Here is a 20,612-nt window from a genome sequence, read left to right on the forward strand (position 1 = left end):
AAATACAAGTATTCAAAAACTCATTTCTGGAAAAAAAAATCATCTTTACTATCTACCACAAAGCGGGCTGGGATGTAGCTCAGTGGCAAAGCGTCTGCCTTGCACTCGCAAAGCCCTGGGTTCGACCCCCAGTTCCAAAAAAGACAAAAAAAAGAACCCCACTATCTACCACAAAGCCATACAAGTTATAACGCAAGGACTTTCATGTGTAACTAATTAAAACAAATAAAAAATAATAATAATAAAGTAAGGACTTAATTCTAAATACATAGGTATTTTATGAAGTAAGCCATTACTCTTCGGTTCAAGAGTCCTTCTCAAATGGACTACAGGAGAATTAAACGCTAATGCTCTAAGACACTTATTGATTGACACAAATTTTTGCTAGGCATCTAGAGTGGTACTAGCTATATACCATCACCCGTGGAAAAACGAGACAGCATTCAAATCATTTTCTCAGGTCTTACGGAATTTTCTTACGGAACTAGGTAGGAGAAGGGGGGTGGGGCATCTGATAAAAGTATCTAAATAATGAAAGAAAAGAAAACCTTCTTCCAAAATAAGAGAGATCAACACTTTACTATATATGTGCAATTTTAAAAGAAACTTTCCAGTTAGTGAAAATATTAAGAAATACATATTCAAAAACGTTGTTAATTTGCTACATTAAAACAACTATATCATATTTAATGTTACAAGACAGGAAAATATTTGCTGAATCACAGAAGTACTGTTTTTGTTTCCCAACATATCACCTGTGGTATAAAATAATCTGGAAAATCAAGAATTATGTTTACTGTAAAAAGCTATGGTTACACCGGAGTCTCTTCCTAAAATCAGTTTCAAGTAATCATTAGCTAACAAATTACAGAGGGATCCTAACCAAGTGCTGTGACTTCCTTGTTACCAACTTGGAACAAGATCCTACATTTAGCTTGTCTTGAGACAAATATGGAGAAACCCAGAGCAGTAACAAACTGCCAGTTTACTGAGTCATGTTTCTGACTAAAACTGTGTTATGAAATGGAAAGAATGACATGTCTAGGGTTTAATCACACAGTTGTTAACGCCCTAAATTTAAGGGTCTCAAATGCAAAAGAAAGCAAAAACGCTCTTTAGGTAAGAATGATGTGGGACTAAAATGACTTTGGAAAGAACTTGCCAAATCTGGGAACTCTGCGTTTAGACCTAAAACAAATCCTAACTGTGCAAACAGGCACACCCTGTAATGCACCAGAACGGGTACGCCAGGTAAGGGGAATGGAGAACAATCAATCACAAGGTTAACGTTTCACTGGGAAGACAGCCTCAGCCCCAAGAGTCCACACAGCACCAGACGCCCTCGGTTAACGGAACCGCTCTGCTCAGAGACGGGCAAGCACCGAACCCTAGTTGGAACCTACCACATCAACCCGGTACCTGGCGACGCTTAGGTCAAATCCACCCAGGGCGCAGCCGTCCCCCAACCCCCGCAGCACGCCGCTCCCCGCCGCCCTCGGCGCTTCTCTACGAGCTCGCCGGGGACAGAACCCACCCACGGCGGACTCCGAAGCCAGTCCCGGGCTCCGCAGGCGACTGGAGATCCGGCGCGGCGACCTCTGCCCGGACTGGAGCGGGACAGCCCCAGGGTCGCCTCCAGCAAGCTGCAAGCCCCCACGGCCCCCGAAGCCGCAGGTTGCCTCGAGTGCAGGATGGGGCGCAGGCAGACTGGCCCCCACGCCCGCGGCGCTCACTGACCTGGAGAGGTGCTTCAAGATCTGTTTCTTGATGATCCCAGCCATGGTGCCCAGGCAGGAGGCGCCGAGCTCTTGCTGGTCCTCACAGCCCCCTCACTCCGTGGCCGTCTCCTCTCTGCCCGGGCTAACCCGGCCGGAGGAGAGGCGCTTGAGCGCTCACCCCAGGAGAGACTCGAGGCCCCGGCTGACGCCAACAGCCGCCGCCGCTGCCGCCGCCGAGAACCCCGAGCATGACGCTCAGGCCGCCGCGGCCGCCGCCGGCGCCATCTTGGCTGCAGCATCACCTAAGAGACCGGGGGAGGGTGGGGGTGCCGCGGCAGGCGCGGGCTAGGCGGGCGCGGGGCGGGGCCAACGCGACGTGTGATGGGAGGGGAAAGCCCCAGGCCACGCCCCGCCTCCTGGACCTGCCGGCGGACTCTGAGCTGCCCTTATCTTACAGGGTCCTCAGACTCCAACCCCGTAACCTACTTAGACTTTACTCCTTCCTCAGCTCTCTCTGGTCTCTGTTCCTGCCTCCATCAATGAGTTGCCCTTCCACATACTACTTCTGTTTTCATTTCCTCAGAAATTGACCCACAAATTGCTCTACTTGCTTTTTTCTTTTGAGCTACTCGGCTTTGTTCATATGCCTCCTCTGGTTTTGTTTTGTTTTGTTTTGTTTTTTCTCTTTTGCTAAGATCTTTCCTTAGCTAAATACTGCGATTTATTATTTGCCCTGGATATGCCAGTCCTAAGAGAAGTAAAAGTTTTCAAGGTAGACTCAGAGGTGAGAAACCCCAAATTTAAGTTCCGACTTTGGAATTTTCTAGTAGTGTTAACCTGGAGAAAATTAGTTTTGTCCTGACTTTAATCATGTCAGAGATATGATAAATTGTGGTATAAAGATGCATTAAGAATTGTAATGCAATAATAATAATAATAGAGCTCAAAAATAAATAAAGAGATTAAAAAAGAAATAGGTTAGTGTCCACTGAAAGATGGCGGAGCTGGGGGGATTGTGCTGTTCATGCATCTAGGTAGCTTTGCTGGTCACCTAGTGTGCAGGCAGTTTTCAGAAAATTTGCAACCTAGCAAAACAGTTACACTGTAGCCTCTGACATGTATGATGGGGAACCCCCCTTCCCCACTAATGAGAACAGAGTTGCATGAAGTATACAACCTTCCCATAAATCTTACCAGTGGTTTACCAAAGAGTTTGCCACTTTCAATTATATACTGTTTATGAATGAAAGCAATCCCAGAGATTTGGGTTTTGAAAAAAAAAAAAAAGTAATCTTTAAAAACTGCAAAAATAAAATTGAACTAATTGGAAGCTCTGATCCACAAAAACAACTCATTGCTAAAAATCCCTATTATGGGGAACAACTCCTTTGAGCTTGTATAGCAGGAGTCTTCCTAGAGAAGACTCATTAAAGCTGGCTGTGCCCTGGGGAATATCAGGCCAGGCCACATGGAACTCAGTTCCTATGCTCAAGTGTGATGCTGTTTTTTAGCCCCAGACCTCACCTGTTGCTTCAGTCAACTTCCTGTTTCTTACCTTGAAAATAATTTTAATGGAGATCACTTGTATCTGTAGAGAATAAACAAAATATCTTTGATTCAGTTTATGGGGTACAGTAAGCATTTTCAGACTAGCTGAACCTTTCATTTTGTCCTACAAAATGGTGAAACAAAATAGAACACAATAAAGTAAAAATGACCTGAGGGTCCAGGTGATAACTGGATAGACTGGTCTACCTACAGTTTTATGGACAATCAACACAGGACAGGAGCTTTCTGCTTGCCTGTAAACCACTCTTTGCCCCCAGGCTCTTAGTTGTCACAATAACCTGGTCCATAGCAGCTCTTTGTATACATTAGAAGTGTTTTAGTTTACACACACACAGTGAGCACTTGTATATTTTAAAAGATAAAGAAGAGAGATTGGTGAAACTAATCTTCTCTTTTTAAAATTTATTTATTTATTTTAAAAGTTATTTATTTATCTTTTAGTAGTTGTAGATGGACAGCATGCCTTTATATCATTTGTTTATTTTTATGTGGTTCTAAGGATCAAACTCAGTGCCTCACATGTGCCAGACAAGTGCTTTACTCTTTGTCTACCTCAGTTATTTCATTTAGTGGAGATAATATTAATAGTATCCAATCATTTAACAAAGTGCCTCATATATAGTAAACTTATTAAATGCTAGATTACTATTCATTATCATTATCAAAATCAGAAGCAAGGGCATGACCATTTAGAGACAGATGTACAATGGAGGTAGTATTTCAAAGATAAGAATGAGTCACTTTAATTTGTTAAAAATAATTTACTCTGAAATCAAAGAGCTGAATTTTTAAAAATATTTTTAAATTTATTTTTTAGTTTTAGGTGGACACCATGTCTATTTTATTTTTATTTGGTGCTGAGGATAGAACCCAGTGCCCCATGCGTGCTAGAGAAGCACACTACCACAGAGTCACAACTCCAGCCCCCAAAAGATCTGAATTTGAAACTCCATCTGCCTATTATTTTTAGTTATGTGATTACAGGAAGTGTGTGGAACCTCTTTGAGCCCTGTAATGTAATATGCTTCCATGAGATTATGAGGATTAGCCAAGATAATAAAGCAAAACTACTTAGAAGAGTGCATAACACAATAGAATGATAGCTATTGTTATCCATTCACTAGAAAGAAGAGAGTATTTTGGCAAATGGAATACAATTATGAAAAAGGATAACAGTGTGAAAGTTCAAGGCTATACGTGATAGGTCATTAGAACAATATACAGGTTCCTTTTCAAAATAATTTAGAAGAATCTCACAAGTTAATAATTATAATACTTTTTCATTGTGAAAAATGGTAATAATTTCACTTTTATTCTCTCTGGATTGATAGAATAAACAATACCACAAAACCAGCATGAAATCAGCAATGTTTCTAAATTAATTTACAAGTTTATTAATTGCTACTCAATTATCAAAGTATAATTTTGAAAAAATAAAAGAATAACTATTATACAAATATGCAATGATTATACATCAATATTTATTAACCAGGCTGGGTACAGTGGTGCATGCCCATAATCCCAGCAGTTTAGGGAGGCTGAGGCAGGAGGATCACAAGTTCAGAGCCAGCCTCAATAATTTAGCTAGGCCCTAAGCAATTCAGTGAGACCCTGTCTCTAAATAAAATATAAAAAGGGGCTGAGGATATGGCTCAGTGTATAAGCGCCACTGGGTTCAATCCCTGGTACAAAAAAAAAAAAAAATACACACACACACACACACACACACACACACACACACACACATATAATAATCCATTAATGCAGGAGCCAACAAGATAAGGTATAAGTCTGATCCAAGCATTAAGAGGACTTAATGCATGTAAATCAGTTAACACATATTCATTATTATGTATATGAAATTACATTTTTTAATGCTCTTAAAATGACACACTGTCAAAATATACATATATTTGAAGAGTGGAATCTACATGCTTGAGATTCTTTGTGCCAAAATCTGCAAGGGTGTCAAAGTGAAGAGAGTCAGAACTTTTACTAAATGGTTTGTGCCAGAGCTAGTTCAACTGGCTCATAAAAACCAATCATGTGCATCACTTATATACTCTGAGTTCAGTGTTTGGTGACTTCACAGTAGTTTGAAATCAACCATGATGATAGTATTCATGGCATAGAAACAAATGAACACTATAATCCAGGGCTTATTTTCTCCTAGAGATCTAGTTGTTAAACTTTACTAGTACACTGATATAATATGGGTTGGAGGGAGATGAGATTTCATAAATGTGATAGCTGAACATTATTTCATAGGCAGTAGCAAGCCATGAAGACTTCTGGGAGGGTGAGTTGGAGAAAACAATTGTATTTCTTATTTAGCAAAATATTTACTGATAATTATTCTTTCAGTACAGAGGATGAAGTAGAGATTAGAAACAGAAAGTTCATTGAGTAGGTGGTGGCATTATTTCATGTGAGAGATAAGAGAGTATAAGTAGAGATGGAGGAAGGTCAATGACAGATTCCAGAGATCCAGTTAAGGATAAGCAATCAAGGCAATTGAGGTTTCTAGCTTGGAGCAATGGGTGGATCTTGGGGAACACCAATAATTGAGATAAGTGGTATATGTGGATCAAGCAGTTTTGGAGAAAATGTGGTGCAAATTTGTTCTCTAAGGATTCCTCAGGATTTGTGGGTGGAAACTTTATAAGGTTATATTTAAGAGTAGAAATTCTGTTTTAAGTTTCATGTCGTATTTGATAATAGCTAAAGCCAAAAACAGGAATAATCTTGATTAAAAAGCAGGAAAGTGGTGAGAAAAGCCAAAAAAAAAAGTGCTGATGAAAAGGAGAGACAGAATTGAAAGACTATATTTTAAAAGATAAAAAAAAAAAACAAATGAAATGACTGCTCTATAAGATTTATAATGTACATTTGTTTGAAGAGATCTTATTACATTAATATTTAGTTGGAGAAAACAGAATAACTAAATTTGAATGTAATTGAGCATTCAATGAACTCTTTTTTAACAAAATGTTTTTATTTTATTTGTTTATTTTATTTTATGTGGTGCTAAAGATCAAACCCAGTGTCTCACACGTGCTAGGCAAGGACTCTGCAATTGAGTTACAGCCCCAGCCTTCAATGAACTTTTTTATATAAAGGGATATAGATACCAATAGAATAGAGTGCCCAACTTCAAGGAATTTACCACTTAGGCAAGTTAATAGAGGATGATCAATGGTCAAAGGCAGTGATAATAGTAATAACTTGACTTTTATAATGTTCTCTTCCTGAAACAATTCTTCAAGGGGATGTTAATATTATTTCATTTTATATGAGGTAACTGAGGCACAGTGCGGTTAGTAACTTGTCTAGGTCATCTAGTGGCAGATCCAGGATTTGATTCAGCAGCTTAAATTTAGAGGCTGTGTTCTCAACCACTTCTGCTCTTTTGTTTACTTAACATATGTAAAGATTTGGGAAAAACTGCCCAGTGGGACAGGTCTGTAACCCCAGCAGTTCCGGAGGCTGAGGCAGGAGGATTGAAAGTTCAAAGCCAGCCTCATCAATGTATTCAGGCCCTAAGCAACTTAGGGAGACCCTACTTTAAAGTAAAAAATAAAAGGGCTGGGGTAAAAGATGTTGAAACAGCATACACTCGGTAAGTGTTGTGTAAGTTTTAATCTTTATTCTCTTCATCACCCAAGGCTACAGAGTCAGTTTGTGGTAGAATCTGGATTCTAATCCAAAATAAATTCTCTATATTATGAAATAAAGGCCTGGGGTATTACAGGAATACATAGGAGGGAAACCTAATTCCAGGAATGAGAACTGAGTGTGACAGGAATACTTTTTGTTTGTTTGGTACCGCGGATTGAACCTAGGGGCGCTTAACCAGTGAGCCACATCCCCAGCCCATTTTTGTATTTTATTTAGAGACAGGGTTTCACTGAGTATCTTAGGGCCTCGCTAAATTGCTAAGGCTGGCTTTGAACTCGGTCCTGCCTCAGCCTCCGGAGTCGCTGGAATTAGCGGGGTGCGCCACCGCACCCCGCAGGAAGCATTTTTTAGACAAGACACAATAAACTAAGTCCTAGGGAACAAGTAGGCAGAAGAGAGGGCTGTGTATGTGAGTTAAAAAGAAAGACGGTTGACAGGCGCCATCGTGCCTCTCCCAACGACTCAGGAGATTTAGGCAGGAGGATCGCAAATTCGAGGTCAATATCAGCAATTTAGCGAGGTCTTCAGCAAATGAGTGAGATCCTGTCTCATAATAAAAACCTTTAAAAAGGGCTGGGGATGTAGTTCAGTGGTAGAGCGCCCTGGATTCAATCCCCGGTACGAAAAAAAAAAAAAAAGAAAGAAAAAAATGTAGATTGAACAAAGGATATGTAATTCGTGGTTGGATCTACAATCGGGTGGGAATGAGGCTGAAGAGACCTCATATCCAATTCTATGCTACATATGAGTTTGCACTTTGTTCTCCAAGAAATGTCATTGTTTGAATCATTCTGTTAAAAGACGGGCACACACTAAAAATATCCCGGTTCGCTACAGGGGTTAGAAGTCACTTGCAGGCGCAACTCAATAGACTTTGCATTTTTCTACTCTTGTAGAATCTCGCCACCACCTAAACAGGTTAGGCTTGGAAAAGAGGGATGCCTGCTAACAAGCGGTCTTGCTCACTTCCGGCATCCTCCGTTGCTAAGGTAACCGGAAGTGCGTTCTATAGCTCCGCCCACCAAACCATAGAGAGCCGGAAAAAGCCTGAGCAGAAGGGTCAGAAAGGAAAGAAGAGGGTTGCGTAGGTGTGGTTAGTGCTAAAATGACGACTTTAGTGTTGGATAATGGAGCCTACAATTCCAAAATCGGTTACAGCCATGAAAATGTCTCGTAAGTATTGGCTTTCTCCGAGGGACAAGACTATGCTCAGTAGTTTCGCATGCTAAGCTTCAATGCCTAACGTCAGTGAAACGCCCTCGCGCGGCTCTAACCTGAGACTGGGGATGCGCTGGTTGGAGCTGGGTTGGAGGTTGTCATGCTTTGAACTGGAATTGATTTTGGTTTTAGTTTTGGGATGCGCAGCTCCGGAAGTGTATGTTTCGTTTCCTATCACGCTTCAAGACATGAGTTACTGACTGAGCGGTAGTTCTACAAAATTCATGAACCTTCAAAAATTGTGGGCAACGTTTTTGGTATAGCTGCATTTTCTAAAAATGTGATTATAGGTTTCATCAGATCCCCAAAGGGTTCTATGACCCCCCAAAAGTTAAAAAATCACCGTCTAGGATCTAGAGACATTGAAGACTTTGAAGTCCACTGGCTAACCTGGTCGGTCACTTATACAGTAATACTACAGTGACATTCAGAAGATGTGTATTCATAAAATGTGTTTGTGTTGAAGCCGACATGTAAAGTCCTGATCAAATTCACGAAGGATTCTTTTTCGTATCATTTTTCCCTCTCTTTTTGTAGTGGTGCTGGGGATTGAATCTATTGAATCTGCTGATTTGCTGTTCTTGATTTTTTTTTTTGGGGGGGGGTACCAGGGATGGAACCCAGGGGTGCTTAACCACCGAGCCACATTTTTATTTTTTTTTTGAGACATACTAAGTCCCTTAGGGCCTTGCTAAGTTGTAGTGGCACCCCCTCCTCCACAAAAAAATCTTAACTAGGCCTCTCCAGAAATCCTTCTCCAGAAATCCAGAAATCAGCAAATGCACATATGAGGCAAGTGCTCTACCACTGAATTCTGTCCCCAGTGTTGTACTTAACTTTTATGTGTGTGTGGCGGCAGAGTAAGAGGGTATTGGGGATTGAACTTAGGGGTACTTAACCACTGAACCACGTCCCCAGTCCTATTTTGTATTTTATTTAGAGACAGGGTCTGAGTTGCTTAGCACCTTGCTTTTGCTGAAGCTGGCTTTGAAATCATGATCCTCCTGCCTCAGCCTCCAGAGCTGCTAGGATTGCAGGTGTGCCCTGTGCCTGGCACTTTAACTTCTTTTAATTGTCTTTTTTCCCCTGCCTTTTTGTTTTGTTTTTGTTTTTGTAGAGAGAATTGAACCCAGGGGCACTTTGTTACCTAGCTGCCTTTTTATTTTTAAAAAGTTTTTCCCCAGCCCCTTTTATTTATTTTTTTATTTTGAGGGAGACTTGCTAATTTGCTGAGGCTGCCTCAAACTTGCAATCCTCCTTTCTCAGCCTCCTAATTTGCTGAGATCACAGGTGTGCACAGCCATGTCTGGCTTGTTTTTTCTTTTGAGAGGTTCTCACTTTGTTCCTCAGCCTGGCCTCAAGCTCTTGTACTTGAGTGATCCTCTTGCATTAGCCTCTCAAGTGGCTGGGACTACAGATGCCTGCCACCATGCCTGACTTATTTCTTTATAAAGAGGGAAATCAGACTGAGTAGAAATGTACATTATTACATTCTTTCTGGAAAACATTTTGGCAGTGTGCTTATTGTTCATATCCTTGATCTCAATTCAGTTTATCACTTAGAGAATTAACTAGAGGTTCTCCATAATTACAGAAAAATTTTAAAGTTATTTATAGACACTATGCACAGTTAGAAAACAAAAGAAAAAAGCAAAGCATGCTAAGTGATCAAGAACAGTCCTTGCACAGTGGTGCATGCCTGTAATCCTGAAAGGCTGAGGCAGCAGGATCCGAAAGTTCAAAGCCAGCCTCAGTGACTTAGTGACTTTGTTGTAGAGACAGACGAGACAAGGCACCAAAGATAGAGGGAAACAGTTTTATTTGGCTGCAACCAGGTTCAGAGGGCACAGCTTTTGCTGTAATCAATTAATCCCCTGAACCCTGAGTTCAGGTAGTTTCAGAATTTTATACCCAGCATGTAAGGGGAAGGGCTCAGAAGTTCAGTCTGCAGAAGTTTACAGAAAATCAGCTTTTTCTTTCACTGTTGTGGACAAGTTAACCTTTCAAGGACAACACCTGAGAAGGGGAGAGCTTCTTCTCCCCTTTCTTCCTCCCACTGCCAGCTGTTACCATGGAGCCGAATTGGTAACTTCTCTTATCTTAGAAATGTAGACATCTCTGTGAAGCTCCAGCTCAAGGCCAGAAGACTTGTTTACATGTCTACAAATTACTATACTGGATAAGTGTTTGTGAAAAACTAGTAAGGGGGTGTCCAGCAGCTGGAGTTCCGATTTCTTCCAGGCTAGTGGCCAAGAAAATAGGGCAGCATGAAAATAGGAAGTTTATCTACATTGAACTCTTTTGCAGAGACTCTTTTGCTGACAGTCCTAAAATCAGCCATGGTGAAGATTTCTGGAGAAGCCTAGTTAAGATTTTTTTGTGGAGGAGGGGGTGCCACTACAACTTAGCAAGGCCCTAAGGGACTTAATATGACCCTGTCTCAAAAGAAAAAAATTTAAATGTGACTCAGTGGTTAAGCACCCCTGGGTTCCATCCCTGGTACAAAAAAAAAAAAAAAAAAAAAAAATCAAGAACAGCAAATCAGCTAAAACTATGTCCTCCAAGCATATTTAAACATGTAGAGAAAGTGCTAACAGTATAGAAATTGAAATAAGCTGGTACTGCAGCATTATTCTAACATAATTGTGCCTGTGTGTGTATGCATACAAATGTGTTTGACAATGGCTCTTGTTTGCTTTCCTACCCACATTGTAAACTTATGGTGAGCAGCAACCAATTTAAATGTAGTTCCTACTTATACCCTATAGCATCCTATTGATTAAAAATAGGATCTTTGGTTTCGTATGACTGCACCTACGATGTGATGCTACATTCTGTATAACCAGAGAAACAAAAAGTTGTGCTGCAGTTGGGTACAATGAATCAAATTGCTGTCATATATACCTAATTAAAATAAATAAATTAATTAAAAAATCTTTGGTTTCAGGAAAACACAATTTTATGGCCAGAATTTTGAACTTCTATATCTTTTACCAGAATTGTATTAAAGAGTTTCCACATTAAAGGCAGAAAGACTAGGACCTTTACTAAAGCCCTGATTGTTATTGTGCAGTGGCAGAACTAATATCCACCCATATTGGTTTCTAGAAAATAATTTGAGAAAGATAAAGGGTACAGTATAGAACCTGGTACATACTACAATCATTTTTTTTTAAAGCATTTTCAAATTATTTAAAGACAGAATGAATAACACTTGCTTTGGGTATTCTGACTTCAGGATGGTGGTTAAATAAAGGCATTTTAAAAATTACATATGTAGGGATAAGAACTAAATATGTAGGGGATAATTATATCATTTGTTTCTTTGTTTCTAGGGTTATTCCTAATTGTCAGTTCAGGTCAAAAACAGCACGTCTTAAAACTTTTACTGCTAACCAGATAGATGAAATAAAAGACCCTTCTGGACTCTTCTATATCCTTCCTTTTCAAAAGGTAATCTAGGAGCTGGGGTTGTGGCTCAGAGGTAGAGCGCTCATCTACCATGCGTGAGGTACCAGGTTCAATCCTTAGCACCACATAAAAATAAAATGAAAGGTATTATGTCCACCTATAACTAGAAAATAAAATATTTTTTAAAAAGTAATCTAATTATTGTTTCTAGTGTTATTGATCCAAGGTGTATATACTATGTTGTGCATATGTATAAAAAATTTTGTTGTTTTACTTTATTTTTTTGTGGTGCTATGCTAGGGACCAAATTAAAAATATTTTTACATCTCTGAGAAAAGTTAACCTAAATTTTAACTGATATTTAATTAAAACCCAAAATTGAAATTGTCTTAGTAAAAATAAGTGACCATGATTTAGTTATTGGTTGTGAATACTGAATTTTACTTAAATTAAATCTAAATTCATGTGCACACATGAATTTAAGAAAAAAGTATAGAAAAGCATCCTATATATTGGTGTGTCCTCTGAACCCTTGACATTATGGTTTCATGAATTTACAAATTTTAAAAGTTTGCGTGTGTGTACATGGTACCGGGGATTGAACCTAAGACCACTCTACCACTGAGTGACATCCCCAACCCTTTTTTTATATTTTATTTCAAGTTGGAGTCTCACTAAATTTCCAAGGCTGGCCTCGAACTGGCAATCCTTCTGCCTCAGCTTTTTAAGTTGGTGAGATTACAAGCATGTGCCACCATGCCTGCAGTTTTTTTGTTTTGTTTTAAAAAAAGAGAAAAACAGGGGCTGGGATGATTGTGGCTCAATGGCAGAGCACTTGCCTCGCACATGTAAGGCACTGGGTTTGATCCTCAGCACCACATAAAAATAAATAAAGATAGTTTTTAAAAATTTTAAAAAAATATCAATATAATTGGTTTGATACTCATACAGCATTAGACTGAAAAGGTAACCATAAAGAGATAGAACTCAATGATTTAGAATATATTAATCTGATTTTTAAAAATTGTTCAAATATTTTTGATAATTAAATTTATTAAAAATTTTTTAGGGCTACTTGGTGAATTGGGATGTTCAAAGACAAGTTTGGGATTACCTTTTTGGAAAAGAAATGTATCAGGTAACAAATTAAGAGTATGTATTCAAATTCTATTTCCATGTCTTATTCCAATGAAAAATTCAATCTTACACTTTAAGATTTACAGATTTATGAATGTTTCGGTTACATATTTCAATCTTTTAAAGATAGCTTTGTCTAGCTTTGATTTTCTAAGTATTTAATAAATGCAAATGAGTAGAATGTAGTCTGAGTAGAGATATATTGAAACAATGTATAAAATTTTATTATTTCTGAAGAATGGGTGGGAGAACACTTTCCTTCAGCCACCCAAGATGCCAAAGGAAAGAAGACCAAGGGGAAAGCAAGTAGCCCTGGCCTTGCTGTCAAGAAGAAGCAAGAGATCAAGATGGTAGATTAGATCCCCTGTATGAGAAAGGGCCTAATAATTTTGGCATTGGATAAAACATAATGCCTTTCCTCCACTTGTTAAATGGCCCCACTATATCTGTCAGCAGCTGCAAAGGGCCTTCCAGCTATAGATGGCTGAAAGTGCTTCCTGTGATTGACCAGTTCATACAGGCTGTGGACTGCCACACACTTATTAGACTGTTTAAGCTAATGCACAAGTGCAGACGAGAAGCAAAGCAAGAGACAAAAGAAGGACTACTGGCCTGAGCTGAGAAGAAAGCTGTCAGCAAAGAGGATGTTCCCACTAAGAGAATACCTATCTTTTGAACAGGGGTTAATATTGTTACCACCCTGGTAGAAAATAGGAATGCTCAGCTGGTGGTGATTGCACAAGATATGAATCCCATCAAGCTGAATGTCTTCCTGCCCATCTGTGTCTTTAGATGGGGATTCCCTGCTGCATTACATTAGAAAGGGGAAGGGAGACCAGACTAGGACATCTTGCTCACAGGAAGACCTGCACCATCCTCACCTTCACACAGGTTAACTCAGAAGACAAAGGGGGTCTAGATAAGCTAGTTGAAGCTGTCAAGACCAGTCACAAAGACAGATATAATGAGATCCACCATCACTGGAGAGGCAGTGTTCTGGGTCCAAAATCTGTGGCTTGAATTGTCCAGATGGAAAAGAAAAAAGTTAAAGAAATGGCCACTATAAATTGGATTAAACATACTCTGTGTTTTTAGATGGGGATTCCCTGATTTTTCTGTACATAAAAATTCTGCAAAAAAACAACAACAACACACTTGTGGGGAGATTTATGTAATCTTTAAATTCATACCTTGAAGCTTCTTTTCTAATTTTTTTTTAGTTGTAGGTCAACACAATACCTTTTTTTATTTTTATGTGGTACTGAGGATGGAACTCAGTGCCTCACACATCCTAGGCAAGCACCCTAACACTGAGCCACAACCTCAGCCCCATCTTGAAGCTTCTGGCTCTTTTCCTTTTAAAAACAACATAGCAGTGGCCTTGCTACTTGTAGTTTTATCATTCATTATTATTTCATAATTATTTTTAACAATTTGATAACATTTTATTAATGCTACCATTAAGAAAAGTAGGATTGTACAATAGTTAAGTGCATAGATTCTCTAATCAGACTCCCTGTGGTTAAATCTTAGCTTTGTCTCTAAGTAGCTATATGAAACTTGGTAACTTATTCAACTTTACTGTTTCAGTTTTCTCATCTATTAAGTGGGAAAAATAATGAGTTGGGTTTATTGTGGTGATTAAATCATTTTGTTTTCATATTTAAAACAAATGTTGATGATAGTCACTACAAATTATAAAACTTTTGGGGATTTTTTTTCCTCCCATAGGTTGATTTTTTAGATACTAATATTATTATCACAGAACCATATTTTAACTTCACTTCAATTCAAGAATCAATGAATGAAATTCTGTTTGAAGAATATCAGTTCCAAGCAGTATTAAGAGTAAATGGTAAGTTAAAGAGTTTTCATTAAAATTGAACTACGTGAGCCTGGTGCAATAGTGCACACTTGTAATCCTACTTACTCTGGAGGGTGAGACAGGAGGATCACAAGTTTGAAGCTAGCCTTGGCAATTTAGAAAGACCCTGTCTCAACAAAAATTAAAAAAGGACTGGACATGTGGCTCCGTGGGAGAGCTCCCCTGAGTTCAATCTCCTATGCCACCAAAAAAAAAAAAGTAAATAGAAATAGGGTAAAAAAACTCTGAAAATACTGGGTGGCATTCTTTAGGACCTTTAGTTTACATAATTGCACCTCTCAGTACCTTTGTGCTAATATGATAATTCTCCCTAATGAAATTATTAGCCACATATTCTAGTCTCCAAAAGATTATTGGGTTCATTTTCTGTCATTGCTATTTGCTGTTAATATTATTGAAATTATATAGCTTACACTGATACTTAATATGAAGAAAAATGACCTAAAAGCAAGTTTATTAAATGATATGATAATATCAGCTAATTGTGTACATGAAAGCATTTAAACTTTTAAGTCTGTGTAAGCAACAGTATGCTCTAATGGTTAAGAGCATAATCTCGAGAAATAGTCTCAACCAATGGGTGATTTTTGTCTCCCAGGGGACACTTGGCAGTATTCAGAGACACTTTTAGTTGTTGCAACTAGGAGGATGCTCATGGCATCTAGTGGGTATATGTCACAAATGTTGCTGTGCATCCTGTGATGCACAGGAAAATCCCCAACAAAGGACTTATCTGACTCAGAATGTCAGTGGTTCTGAGGTTGAGAGATCCTGCTCTAAAACACATCACCTAGGTTTGAGTTCTGGTTCTGCTACTTTCTAATTGTATGCCCTAGGAAAAGTTATTTAAATCCCTGTATTTCAGGTTCCTCATCTGTAAGTTGGGATTCTTCTGTATATTAAAACCCACACATTATATAGAGTTTAGAATAAAGTCTGGCATATAAATCCTCAGTAAAAATTAGCTGCTGTTGCACTAATTTTTATAAACTGTGAACTTTACTTTTGAAAACTGATCACAAATTTCTTTTTATATTTACCTTGTATGATTTTTTTAAAAGTTTAAACATTACAAACATCTTGTGACAGTTGTGAATATTATTATAAATTAACATTTTTCTTATACTTAAAGGAAAATTTTCATCTTTGTGCTTGCTCTAGTCTGCTATCTTTCTTTATTGCTTTAAACTAATGGTATACTTTTATTTAACACATTCATTTTTTCTTTATAGCTGGGGCTCTCAGTGCACATAGGTATTTCCGAGATAATCCTTCTGAATTATGCTGTATCATTGTTGATAGTGGATATTCCTTTACACATATAGTTCCTTATTGTAGAAGTAAAAAGAAAAAAGAAGCAATTATTCGGTGAGTTGCATTTAGTTTTCATGTTATTTCATCTTATTTGCATATTATTTCTTAGGATGGAATATGTGATAACTGAACCAAAGTTGAATTTTTCTGTTTTAGGATAAATGTGGGAGGAAAACTTTTAACCAACCATCTAAAGGAAATCATATCTTACAGGTAATACTTAGATTTGATTCTTTCAGAGGATATGAGGTACTGGGAATGAACTTTCTAGAATAATTTAAAATTATTTCTTACTTTTAGTTGTAGTTTCAGGCAGCAATTCAAATCATGCTTAAAAATATATACTAATGACGTTTGAATTGGAAAGCTTTTGAGGATATATAATGATAGTGCCTACCAAAAATACATTTCCGAATTCTAGGGAATTTAACATATTGATTATGTATTAAAAATTATAATGTACGTGAACATGGTAAAACAAATTTCAAATGCATACAAAGGAAAGGGAACTAAAAAGGAAAACAGATCTCCCCTCTTTGCCTCTCAGGTCAGACCCACTTTAACACAAAAGTATACATTTGAATTGTGTCTTTATGTTTTTAATCTCTGTAGGCATTACTATTGATATATCTGTTTCTTTCTTTCTTTGTTTTTTTCTTTCTTTATTTATTTTAATTTTTAATTTTGAGACAGAGTCTCGCTAAATTGCTGAGGCTGGCCTTGAACCAGTGACCCTCCTGCCTTAAGCCTCCTGAGTCAGTGGAATTATAGGAATGTGTCACTGCACCCACCTAACCTTAGTCCATTAAAACTTTTTCCTTTTTATTTAGAAATAATCACAGACTTGGAAGGTTGTAAAACTGATAGTCTGGTATTACTTTAATAAACTATAATACAGTATCAACCCAATGAAATCGACATTGATCCAATATTATTAACTAGACCACAGACCATATTCAGGTGTTACCAGTTTTTATGTGCATTAATTTGTATAAATGCATGCACAGTTATTCCATGTGTAAAGCTGTATAATCACCACAAGGAAACTTTTTGTATTGCCTCCTTTTTTAAAAAAAGAAATATTTTTTTTAGTTGTAGTCAGACACAATACCTTTATTTTATTTATTTATTTTCATGTGATGCTGAGGATCAAACCTGGTGCCTCGCACATGCTAGGCCAGCAGTCTGTCATTGAGCCACAACCCCAGCCCCTGTATTACCGCTTTATGTTTTTTCCACTAGTGTTTTAATTAACTTTTGCATTGCTGGGACCCAAATACCTAACAAGAACAACATAGAGCAGGGAAAGTTTAGTTGGGACTTATAGTTTCCATGATCTCATTCCATAGACACCAACTCCATATCTCTGGGCTTAAGGTGAGGCAGAACATCATGGTAGAAAGATATGGAAAAGGAAAACAGCTCCACTCGCCAGGGACAAAATATAAACCCCAAAGACATGCCCTCAGTGACCTACCTCCTCTAGCCATACCCTACCTATTAGCAGTCACTACTCAGTTAATTCATTCAAGTGGATCAATGTACTGATTAGGGTAAGCCCCTCAAACTGATTATTTCACCTCAAAACTTTCCTGTATTGTCTCACACATTAGCTTTGGTGGGAGAGGGGCGTGTCACCTCATATATAAACCATAACACCACTCTATTCCTATCTCTTTTCCATCTCTATGTTTTTATTATTTTAAGAATGTTACAGAGACAGAATCATATAATAACCTTTAGAGATTGATTCTTTTCATTAAGCATAATGCTATACCATTTCCTGTTCTCCCCACCTCCATACTGGGGATAGAACCCAGTGCCTCACATGCTCTAACACTGAGCTATATTCCCAGCTCTTTATATTTTATTTTGAGATGGAATCTCACTGTCGCCCAGGCTGGCCTCAAAGTTCTAATTCTTCTGCCTCAGTCTACTGAGTAGCTGGGCCTTCTTAATTATTGAGTTTATAACAGTTATATGCTACTTTTTTAAAAACATTTATTTATTTTAGTTGGACAAAATATCTTTATTTTATTTATTTATTTTTATGTGGTGCTGAGGATCCAACCCAGGGCCTCACTCATGCTAGATGAGCACTCTGCCTCTGAGCCACAACGCCAGCCCTTATATGCTACTTTTTATAGTTCAATCTGTCTTGCCTTATTTAAATATTCTAAAAAATAGAAAACTCATGAATAACATTTACATTTTGTTTATGTCAGTGTTATTCAATACAAAACCAAAAAATAATTGGGCTCAGTTTCAGTAAGTTTGGATATTTAATTCCCCACCCCAGTCACATTAGAGGCAACAAGCTGGAAAAGGAGACAATGTTGAGGCAGATCAGGATTTTTAGACATATACAAACACACACACACACACACACACATACACACACACAAAGAGGGCAGGAGAAGTAGCTCAGTGGTGGAGCTCTTGCCTAATATGTGCAAAGCTCTGAGTTTAATCCCTAGCACTGCAAAGATAAACAAAAAGCACAGCAAGAAAATACTAACTGAGTGATAAGCATACAAACAGTGGAAGAAATAGTACCTGATATATTTTCCTCCATGCAACTTTATTGAAAATTTATTGAAATAAGACATATGTATACAGAAGAGGATGCACACCATGAGTCTACAACTGAATTTTCAAAAAGTGAACATACCCATAAAACCACAGCACAATTCAAGCAGAAGATGACTGCATCCAAACTCCCCTGTGTCCTCCTCAGGTCTGGAAAACCACCAGCTCCTAACAGGATAAGATTTATGTGTGTACAAATGTACATACATACACACACACAAACACATATTTATATTATTTTTAATTCACACATAGTACTTGTACATACTTATGGTGTATATGGTGTGATTTCAGTACTCATATATACCAGTGTGTGGGCTGGGGATGTGGCTCAAGCGGTGTTGTGCTTGCCTGGCGTGCGTGCGGTCCGGGTTCGATCCTCTGCACCACATACAAAAAAACCAAAGATGTTTTGTCCGTCAATAGCTACAAAATAAATATTAAAAAATTCTCTCTCTCTCTCTCTGTAATTAATATATATATATATACACACACATACATACACACACACCAGTGTGTAATATCAGATCATATAGTAGGCATCACTTCAGACATTTATTATTTGCTTATATTGGGAATGTTCAAAATCCCCTCTGCTAGCTATTTTGAAATATTTAAATAGCTGTTGTCAACCATCATTGTCTTACTTTACTATAGAACATAGAAATTTTCCTCCTTTTCAGCTGTACCGCTGTACCTGTGAACCATTCTATCTTCTCCTCTACCTCCCACTTATCCTTCCCAGGCTCTGGGAACCACACTATCAGGATAGGTTTTGACAGCTTTTGTGTTTTAACTTATATCACAGTTTTAAACCTTATAAATGGTCAAAAAGCCTTTGTAATCAAAACTAAGGTAAACATAAGTCTAAGAAGTAAATTGACATGAATAGGATACTGTGTTAGTCAACTTTGTGTTACTATAACAAAATACCTGAGATAATCGACTTAATAATGGAAAAAGTTTATTTTGGCTCACAGTTTCAGAGGCTTCAGTCTGTGGTTGCTTAACACTGTTGCTTTGGGTCTGTGGCAAAACATTTCATCATGGTGGGAGTGTGTGGTAGAAGAGGCCTGTTTACCTCCCTTGTGGGAAGCATAGAGAAAAACAGGAAGGGCTGGGATCTCAATATTCCTTAAAGGCACTCCCCCAGTGACCTTACTTCTTTCCACTGGGCATTATCTCTTGAAGGTTCCACCATCTCCTCGTAGCACCAAGCTGAGGACCAAGCCTTTAACACCTGGTTCTTTAGGGGTACATTCCAGATCCAAATTATAGCATATGAGTTTTATCTTTATATATTAGAAGTGAGAAAACATTACCCTGTAGAAAACGTGTAGATGATTCTCAGGAAAAAACAAAAAAGGGTCAGTGGCATAAATAGATAATTCTTAGGGAGTTGTATATAGTCAAAACATAACATATGGATAATTCTCAGATATGAAAAATGTTACATTCCTAGCCTGTCATGGTGGCACATGCCTACAATCCCAGTGACTCAGTGTGGAGGCTGGCCCAGCAGGTGGGGCTGGTGACTTGTGTCAGAATGATCACAAATTCAAGGCCATCCTGGATAACTTAGCCAGACCTTGTCTCAAACAATAAAAAGAGCTGGGGATATAGCTCAGTGGTAGGATGTCCCTGGGATCAATCCCCAGTACCATTTCAAAAAGAAAAAAAAAAAAAAAAAAGGTAACATATCCTATAATAATATCACAGATGCAATTCAGCAAATATTATTACTTAGGATCTTGGGATACTTAGATAAAACAAATAATAGAATTCCTCTTCTCTTGGCATTTACTTCTCAGTAGAGAAAAATAATAAAATGCTGTTTTTACAACATAATTTTTTTTCAAATGATGTTGCAGACTTTTTATATGGACATTTATTGATTGCTGATAGAACACAACTTGAAATAACCTTTCTGGTAAACAATTCTGAAATATGCTAAGAGACTAAAACTATTTTATATTCTGTGTCCTAGAATATGACTAAGTAATAAGGTAATTAGATATGTAGATAAAATGCCTATATTTCATAGATTCTGAGTTGTGTTTTCCCCCCACATTTTAATCTTCGAAATGATGTAT

General features: G+C 38.0%; 2 protein-coding genes and 1 pseudogene across 4 annotated transcripts in view; 2 read left to right on the top strand and 1 right to left on the bottom strand.

The window, feature by feature from the left end:
• The window catches only part of Bltp3b (bridge-like lipid transfer protein family member 3B), an 87,587-nt gene extending 85,582 nt beyond the window's left edge, over window positions 1-2,005 (bottom strand). The window contains exon 1 of the mRNA XM_076854999.2: window positions 1,738-2,005. Within this exon, the coding sequence (XP_076711114.2) occupies window positions 1,738-1,781 (44 nt within the window). The 5' untranslated portion in view covers window positions 1,782-2,005. The remainder of the gene's footprint in view (window positions 1-1,737) is intronic.
• A 6,032-nt stretch (window positions 2,006-8,037) lies between these two features.
• The window catches only part of Actr6 (actin related protein 6), a 25,161-nt gene continuing 12,586 nt past the window's right edge, over window positions 8,038-20,612 (top strand). Inside the window, exons 1-6 of one of the 3 annotated variants that reach the window (XM_076855001.1) lie at window positions 8,038-8,138; window positions 11,519-11,636; window positions 12,664-12,732; window positions 14,463-14,586; window positions 15,849-15,984; window positions 16,087-16,143. In XM_076855001.1, the coding sequence (XP_076711116.1) occupies window positions 8,071-8,138; window positions 11,519-11,636; window positions 12,664-12,732; window positions 14,463-14,586; window positions 15,849-15,984; window positions 16,087-16,143 (572 nt within the window). In that variant the 5' untranslated portion in view covers window positions 8,038-8,070. Of the gene's footprint in view, window positions 8,139-11,518; window positions 11,637-12,663; window positions 12,747-14,462; window positions 14,587-15,848; window positions 15,985-16,086; window positions 16,144-20,612 lie in introns of all 3 variants that reach the window. The other 2 variants (XM_076855002.1, XM_076855003.1) reach the window with 2 other exon arrangements.
• On the top strand, window positions 12,822-13,826 carry LOC143397367 (large ribosomal subunit protein eL8 pseudogene; annotated as a pseudogene).

The sequence above is a fragment of the Callospermophilus lateralis genome, chromosome 4, assembly GCF_048772815.1.
Source record: "Callospermophilus lateralis isolate mCalLat2 chromosome 4, mCalLat2.hap1, whole genome shotgun sequence".
Classification (NCBI taxonomy): domain Eukaryota; kingdom Metazoa; phylum Chordata; class Mammalia; order Rodentia; family Sciuridae; genus Callospermophilus; species Callospermophilus lateralis.